Source organism: Necator americanus, chromosome V, assembly GCF_031761385.1.
Source record: "Necator americanus strain Aroian chromosome V, whole genome shotgun sequence".
Classification (NCBI taxonomy): Eukaryota; Metazoa; Nematoda; class Chromadorea; order Rhabditida; family Ancylostomatidae; genus Necator; species Necator americanus.
In genome coordinates this window covers 7552577-7561706 of record NC_087375.1, presented here as the reverse complement: position 1 = coordinate 7561706, position 9130 = coordinate 7552577, and the positions used below count along the sequence as shown (strand labels likewise).

At 41.3% G+C, this 9130-nt stretch overlaps 1 protein-coding gene across 2 annotated transcripts; it reads left to right on the top strand.

The window, feature by feature from the left end:
* Nucleotides 1-646: 646 nt before the first annotated feature.
* RB195_013221 (uncharacterized protein) lies at nt 647-9128 on the top strand (the record flags this gene model as incomplete). Of its 2 annotated transcripts, XM_064202928.1 has the most annotated exons (4): nt 647-660; nt 2989-3130; nt 3212-3295; nt 9000-9128. In XM_064202928.1, 4 exons carry the CDS (start codon nt 647-649, stop codon nt 9126-9128), a joined length of 369 nt encoding a protein of 122 aa, XP_064058809.1. The 2 variants fall into 2 exon arrangements, with proteins under 2 accessions (XP_064058809.1, XP_064058810.1); XM_064202929.1 differs by lacking the exon at nt 647-660 and having other exon boundaries at nt 2993-3130.
* Nucleotides 9129-9130: the final 2 nt, after the last annotated feature.

Below are 9130 nucleotides of genomic sequence, written 5' to 3'. Positions count from 1 at the left end.
AAACACTACGCATCGACTATTATTCATTTTTCATAATTGAATTCTCCTTGCGTGATCATTTTACTTTCCGGACAGTCACTTCTTAGGCATTTTTTGTCATTTCACTCAGTTCTGCCGTTTCAATCAATACTTCTCGCTCCGTATACCATTGATCCTACTGTTTCAATCAATACTTCTCGCTCCGTATACCATTGATCCTCTCAAAGATTAACTCATCTCAGATTTGTAGAGAAAACAGAGATTTCGCGTGTTGCCATCCTCATAGTTCTTTCAATGACGTCATCTTAACAAGCAGAACGGGTAAAATTTTCAGCCTGTTTCTGTTGTTTGCGTTCTTCTGAGAAAATCTACATCACTATTGTTGTTTTTGTCGTTGTCGCTTCTCTTCGCTTTTATTTTTCTAAATCTTGACAGCGATTTCTTGTAAGGGACGAGGTGCCTTTAAGAGATCCCACAACGTCTTGAAGTTCATCTCCTCTACTTTCTGCTTTATCTGCTGAATAACACTGCTATGTCGATTTTGGCAAATGCTTTAGCAAAGCAAAAAACAGATCTCAGCTTCTCAATTCTATACGCATTTAATTCAGAATCGCATTTATTCACTCTTCTAGTTTTATTTTAAAGATCATAACATCTGCCATTCAGAATGACTGTAGCGCAGTGAGTAAGAGATATAATTGCATAACCGATGGTTCGAAACCACCTTACAGCCAACCGAACCTTTCATTCTTCAGGATCGGTGAATTGGTACCTCACCTAATGGTAAAGGATAAATGATAAAGGATTAAGTGTCTGGCGTAAATCTACCCGCTTCTGACTCGCCACCACGTCCACTTTAATTCAGAATCGCATGAGGTTTACGAACGCGTAACTAGGCTGTACAATAATTGCGGGAGCCATCCGATGTATCATGTCAAGTATCGAATGTTTTTATCCTCCTAGGCAAGTCTGGCACCGATTTATGGACCCCGAAAGGATGATATCCTTGGTTGGTCTTAGGATGGTTTCAAGCACTTAATCAGCCCATGCAGCCAAGGGGGAACCTATTACCGACTGCGCTATTTCGCCCCACCAGACTTATCTGAGGGGATAAAAACGCTGGCTTGGTACACTGGCAGGTTCACAAAAGCTTTTATCCTCCCAGATAAGTCTGGTACCAATTTATCGCGGGTGGGTATAGTATAGCGGTTGGAGGTTCCGCTGCCTACACAATCGGTCGTAGATTCGAATCCGCGCTAGGGCTCACTAAGCCTTTAATCCCTCCAGGGTCGACAAATTAGTACCAGACTTATCTGGGAGGATAAAAGCACCGACTTGACACATCGGCTAGCCACCGCAAGTCATTGTATAGTTACACGTTCGTGAACCTCAAACGATTCAGAATTGAGGTGAACGTGGTGGCGCATCCCAGGCGGATTGACTAACGCCAAACACTTTATCCTTTATCCTTATCCTTCACCAATTTATCGTCTCCGGTGGGACGGAGAAGTTGGTTGACGCAAGCGCGGCTTCGAACTATCGATCGTGCAGTCACAGCCGGACCTCTTGCTGACTGCTCGACGCCCGCATGACTTGAATAACTGTGTAGGTAGTGAAGATGTGGTAAACATCCGAGGCGCATTTATTTCTTATGTCAATTTTATTGACCGCTATCGCAATCACTTCGTTACGAGAGAAGCTTCGCTTCGTTCGATGAGTGGAATCTTGTTGATTCAACACGTCATACCCGCTAGATCAGTCAGTTCCATGTCGGATTAACTACTAGGATTGTACATAGCTGATTTCAGTTCTATTATTTTAATGATGAACTACCACACTGTTTTAGAATTTCAACTATTTCTTTTTCAAGAGAAATTTTTTCGAAAAATTGGCCGATGTTGACGAAAAAACAAACAGGACAGCCAAGTGAAAGTACCTCACTTAGCCATAATATTTGGTTGGAACATAAATTCTCACCGTTTTTATGTCCTGTTTGTTCTTACTCCACTTCTGAACTTTAGTAAAGTGGATATAGTCAGTTTTAAGTTAATGCACAACATTTCCTGTCTCAATGAAATCTCTTCAAACTTTTTCTCATCTCAACAAAATTTTTCAACTTCCATCTTTAAACTTATCACGGCAGTCCTCACGCACTATTAGCTCCCTCTCCGTAAACGGTAGAAATATTCCGTGTTGCTTCCACTGCTTTTTTGATTACGACGGAACGCGAAATAAAACGAGTGTCAAAAATAGTTCCTTTTTGCTTCCGAGAATATCTATTTAGAAAATTTCCATCTCATTTACGAAAATAAAGAAAAAAATTAGGTGATTCGGAAAAATGATGATGAAAAGCTTGTAGAGGAAAAAAAGCACTTTTGAATTACACCATCCATTTGGCCAGAGTTCAAAAAGTCGGAGTCAAAAAAAACAAAACCAAGTATTAAAAAACGCCGAGAATTTATATTAATGTCCAATACTTTATGATCCTAACACCTCTCATGAACATTTTCGATGTACAACGGCAAATGACATGCTCCTGGCCACGAAAAATACATGGAACTCGCCGAAACAGTGGAGTTGGATGCTTTCTTACAAAGAGATAATCCACGGTTTCATTTTATGGAAAAGGATAAAGCACCTCTGTTCCCTCTCCTATAATCGGATAAACCTTCACACAAAAAATTTGCTAATACATCAGATCTTTTTTCAATTCCGTTTACTCTTCTTGAGCCTGGAAATGATTGTATGCAAAAGAAAGAGGCAGAGTAGTTTGGAGAGATATATGGAGCATTTCGGATCTCTGAAGAAGACGTAAGTGCTAAAATTACAGGCCAGAAAACAATGTACAAGTTCCACCTAACAACCTGTGAGGGAATATTTCGTTGAAATCTGTATACTTCATCCTCATCCACTCCTTTTCACTACAAAATTTAATAAATCGTTATCGTATGAATCAAAAGATTCAACGCTATGATGGGATTCAACAAATTATATAACGTTATCCTTTAGATCCATGTCAACCCCTGAAGAAATCGCTGAAGGCCGTCTCGAATGTAATTGCCAATATCCGATGGTGTTGGTTGCTATACTTATCATCACGATCATTATCCTTTTTTGCTGTGTTTGCTTCTGTTGCATTGATGCAACCAGTGTGAGCTGATTTTTCTTTTTTTTTCTTTTTCTTCATTTAAAGTAGTTGGAATTCGTTCATTTCAATTTTTCAATTTTTCAGCATTCTCCATTCAAAAAGCAAACTGCAAAGATTCGCACAAACTGTGCTCCAATCCTGAACACCACAAAATTCATCGACCGTAGGGTTAGTTTGGTAACCAGATCTACATTTTGAATCAAATATTTCACAATTTTGAAAGCCGCTTTCAAAGTTTCTCCACAGAAACAAAATGGAACCCAAAAAATCACCTAAAACGGGCCAATTTGACAGGATTGTAGCGCGACAACACATGGTGAGTAGCATTTGGGCTTGCAAATTGACGCGAAGAAGTCAGGCACCCAAGGAGGTGCTGAGATCCGTCGTCATTGAACTCTGTAGCTCTGCCCAGCTTCGACCTGCACCAAAGGCTCTCACATCTACTCGTCACTGTTCCACATCTTGCGGGGCTTGGCATTTCGCGGGAACTGCCTATCGACACCGAGTGAACCGAATACCTCAATTCGACAATGTTCGGCAGTTAAGCGTAGTTAAACAGAGAGTTGTCATGAAGAATTCTATGTTCCCTCTGGGAATTTGACCAATTTCGATTAGACTTTGATGGTGTGCTGATCAGCAGTACCTCTTTGCAATATCTGGGTAATTTCCACTTAACTTTCCAAGTTATACAGCCCAGAGTGCCCAGAGTGTATGCTCCAATTCCTGATTGCATTCAGTACAAGTAGGGTCACCGCGAGCATGTAAAGTAAAATCGCTGACTGATCGGCAGAAAACCAAAAACAAGCAAATCTTTCGTCTTTTTTTCCAAACCTAGCCTCAATTTGACCTTTGAATTTAATATAAAAACTGACACCAATAGATTCACTTGTGCTAGCACTGCCAATCGGAGATAACTGGACCTCCTACCACCGAAAATTTTTTTGAAAAAACTACCTGCGGCTACGCATCAGTAGGGCTGGGTTCTAGATGACTGGGCCTCAAAGATAAATGATTTTTAAAGTGAATATGTTGTTTGAAAAGTAAAATGATACCCATATATTCGTATTATACAAAACATATACGTAATGTACATGCTGTTGGGATCAGTTTGGTATCTCACCCTCTTAGATACTTAGATGGCCCGTCTTAACTGGACGTGCGGGTCGCAGCATCTTTTCCACTCGTTTTATTCCCTCGCCATTGTCACAAAAAAATGTTCTCAAGCTTCGTGAGTGACGTTGACAAGGTCCTTGAGTCATATCCATTTGACCTCTCAGATCCACGTAGCCCCGTCTCTTTCCTTGCTTCTCTCGAGTGCGTTTAGCCTCTCTTGGGATCCACTCTGGCTTTCCTTTAGTGCATCTATCTTCGATTGCTCTCAGAATGTGACCAACCCATCTACACTTTGTTTTCGATACCTATTAGAAAAATGGGCATGGGTCGCAAAAAATGGGACATTTTTCTTGTGTCGAAGCTGCAAAAACCGATTTTGTGTGCATCGGTTAAACTTGAGAAGACATCTCCCAAATGCTCTGTGGATAGCAGGTAGCTTCTAGTTGGTGCAGTGGTGTCTGTCCATGTCTCCGCTGCGTAACAGAGCGATGGAAGAACCGTGGAGTCAAACAGATGGGCACAGAGATCTTCGTCCGTCAGTTGTTCCGTAGTTTCCCTAAGGGGTGCGAATCCTGCCCACACTGCACTCATCCTTCTATTCAGTTTTCCCTTCAACCAGTTCTCTATATTCATAGGAGATCCGAGGTAAAAATAAAACGAAGTTTCCACGATTTGATTCCACAGACACGGCTTCAAGTTCTACTCCTCCATCCTCGCAGTAGACGTCCTTCATAAACTTTCTTTTCTCTCTTTATTCGCAATTCTTTTCTCTTCCCTGTTTCGTTTAATTCCTTGAGAATCGTTTCTGCTTCATCGATACCTCTCGAAGAGAAAACGATGTCGCGCGTAGAACGAAGGTACGAGAGAAGTCCTTCATCAACACATATGTTCCTTTCTTCCCAAGCAAGTGATTTCACGCTCCATTGTGCTGCAACTGTGAACAGCTTCGGCGATATAGTATCGCCTTGTCGTACCTCTTTCCAATCGGTATGGTGAAGGATGGAAAAGCTGTATCCTCACGATGCACCGATCGTAGCAATTGGTTAATTTCCTCACATACGTCCACTCCTTGATAGACACGCTGACAGTATTACAATCATCTCTACGCTATTGAAGGCTTTCTCTTAATCGGTGAATGTTAGGAGAAGGGATAGGCAGTATTCATAGCAAGCCTCTATGAATCTTGACATGGACTGGATTTGGTTTATGCAGCTGTACCGTAACGGAATTCAGCTTGTTTCGTGTTCTTCTTGAGGGTGAGCTTCATCCGGCGTCTCAGATATGCGCGTGAGGATGATCTTGCTGAATACTCGGTATAACTCGCCCAGCAAGCATATCGAACGGTAGTTTCAATCCTATCGATAAGAAAGGTTAGCGAAGTCCACTGGTCTGGAATCCTTTCTTTCTGATGCTATGACCTCATGTGCGCCGCTAGAGTTATATGAAGCGGTTGACCACCAACCCGAAGAAAGTCTGAAGATATGAAATCAAGCCGGGGCTTGTGCCAGGTTTCATGTTTTTGACTTCCAATTCCAAAAAAATTCGTGACTCCCAATTCCAAAAAAAAAAAGAATTTGTGGTGGAGCTCCACCTGTGGGAATGATTGGTCTTGACGAAGGAGTTGAGGAACGCAAAAAGTTCGAAGAGAATCTCTACGTGGTGATCTCCATCTCACGACGCAAAAGGGATGCGGATCCCGTCTTTGCTCAGAAAGGTTGTCAGCGAAATATTAGATTGGCGGAGGTCCCTGGGACACTTCTTTAGTCTTACTCCTCCTTGTGCTGCTTCCAGAATTTTCTCCTGCCTGTATTTCAAGAGATCCACCTATAAAGCTTTTCTATGGTTAATGTTTGCTAACCACTCAATCTGCAATACATTTAAATCAAGCCTCAAAGTCCTTCTCCTTTCCAACAGTTCTTTTGTGGTCTTTGAAATTCGATCCTAGTTTGTCGTGTGCACATTCGAAGCACCTTCAGCACAGGATCGCAGTCCTCTTAGCTGCAACTCGCAGTCCAAGTTTAGATCCTCCTCGATGTGCGAGTCACCTTGGAGCAAGGATTCCTCGAATATGTAATCGTCGTATTCTACTTTCCTTCTTCGTTGTCGACAGCAGACGCTGCACCCAACAAGCGGCTACGTCGTATTTTCGCACAAAGGGACGGCGATCGGGACCATTACAAAAGGATGGTATCACCTAGACGTCAAGCAGGCACCATATTAAATTGGCGAAAATGTCATCGATCTCCACACGACTTCTCCTATTGGGCAATTTCCATGTCCAAACACGATGAAACTTCCTCATGAAAAGAAAATTTCCATGAAAGAAGGTAAGGTTTGCAGTTCTTTAGTACAAATCTTCGATCCTGTTTTCTTCTTTTGTGGCCTTTCCTAGCTCACCGTTCAAGAATCCGGCGACGAATTTGTAGAGGGACTTCTTGTTGCGTATCTCTTCCTCCAGCTCCTCTTAAAATCCGTCCATTTCGGATTCACCAACTGCTAATTTTGATGAGTAACAGTTGATGATGCAAAGAGCGTAGGCGAGGAGTAGCCAGATGAGGTGACAGCAACTCGTGAGAATCGAAAAGATGGACGACAGGAAGTGTGCAAAACAAAATCAACACGCGACGCTACCTTCTTTCCACGAATGATGAATGTACCGCCATTCATCTGCCGTATGTCGCTCCTTCTGCTCTTCGTCTCTTGGAGAACAATCACGTGGAATTTGATACGCTGTTCAGCTCCGAGAAGGGAGTATGTACCTCAGCGTTTGTGGACACCATAGAAACGAAGTCTGAGACATGACGAATCACGCATATATCGCATTGATGTCTGAAACCCAAAGGCCAGTACCCAGGGCACTGAGGAAGTGTGTCTGCTGAAATACCTGATAGACGTTTCCCATACTAAGCAGCCCTGTCTGAGGAGCTAGCATTCACAACAAGTAGCCGCCCAACCTATATGGATCAGGGAGCCGTCTTGCGATCTTCTGTCAAGACGGTGGCAATTGTTCACTCTTAGCTAGGCTTTCTTTCGAGACCTCAGAATGTTGGATATCCACCAAACTATGAGGCAGTGAACCGTTGTGGAGGAATTTAGTATCTCTCATGTAGAATTCCATAGCTTTTAAGATGTTGAAAATTTGAGTAAATTAACATGATTCTACTCCATAACCGATCGACATTAGAAGCTTGGTTTTTTTTTTACTAAATCTGCTGGAAAACTATTTGTTCTGAAATGCCCTTGTCTCTTGATTTTCTAGCTCGACAGAATTTTCTATTTTTGCAGCCAAAATTGCTACTTCAGTGCTTCACATTAGCTATTGTAATTTTTGGAAGTTCGTAAATAGTTAACAAACGAGCAGTGCCTTCGGCATATCGCTCCAGGAAACGTTTCCCGTACTATTAACTGTTTCATTTTTTTTAATAATGTTTTAGCTGCGGTCAGTTTTAAAACTGCAACGATAAAAACTTTGTATCTGATTGCACTGAACTTATTCTTTGAGACTTGTCGAGAAAATTCTGAAACATCAGGTAAACATGTTTTTCAGAAGGAAGAGCTGAGAAATACTATGGGAGAAATCGAAACAGTTCATAGTAGGAGAATCGCTGTCTAGAGTAATATGCCGACGGAAGCGTCGATTAGTGTCGATCATTAATGTAGTCGAATCATTTTAATTTGGTCAAATATTCAACAACTTCAAAACTATCGAACTATACATGAGAGATATTAAATTCGTCCAAAACGATTCACTACCTCATAGCTAGGTGGAGATGACTCTGGGGATCGAACTATGATGCAGAGTAGGCGAACGACCTCCGGTAGAGTCTTCCAAACTGAAAAGAAGTTCCAAACATCCAACATTTCGAGTTCTAGGAAGAAAGCCAAGAATGTGTTCTTGAAGAGCAATCATCTAGAACCCAGCCTTGTTAATGCCTAGCCACACGTAATTTTTTCAAAAAGTGTTTTAGTGGTAGATTTTAAGAGATCTAATTATTATATATCCAAAAGATGGTGCTTGCGCAAATGAATCTATTGATGTACAGACTTCACAACAAAGATCAGATTAATGCGAATTATGAAAAAAGACGCGGACCCGCATCTTTTTAGAAGGAAAAGCAATTTTACTGTAGCTCTCAGACTCATATATGTGCTCAGTCATACTCGTCACCACGTATATATCTGTTTTCCACAACATAAATAAGTTCTGTAATTTTTTTCCGTTCCCTTTCATAGGCTACATAAAGCGAAAAGGGACCATTAGCTATCCTACAAAACAAACAACATAACGAATCTCATGCCCAACCTCTTAATGGCGCTTTTTTTAACACGCATGTTTATGAGTGACCTGGTGAAAGATAACCAGCCATATAAATTCTAACTTGGAAAAAAAGTAGTGTATGCTTAACTAGTGGGGTTGAGGTAATGCACTGTAGAAAAGCTGGAAGTGAATCAGTCGAAATCGCTGATCCTAATACATTTCGTAAACTTTTGATCCAATCCATTCTTCGCCATTTATAAATAGAACTATATTACATCTACTTCAACTCACACTACAATCTCCTAATGGCCTTTTTTTATTAGTTCACCATTGTTTAAGTCTTTAACACTAATAACTTTATTCATGGAGAGTTTACATTTCGCCTACGGTACCCTTGTTTCAGTTACATCTTCACCCATTCCTTCCCCCTTCCTTCAATTTAGGAAATACATAAATCATTTTAGAAAATGTGGTTTCCTGTTATTTACGTTCAGATTTCAGTTCTCAGAGGACGGTGGAACACCAGCGTATACGGTGCTGAACAGTAGCCTAAGCACAGACAGCTGCACATGCTCGATGCCTCTTACACGATCATTTCACTCTGATGCTTCTTTGGTCTCTACGGTGTGATA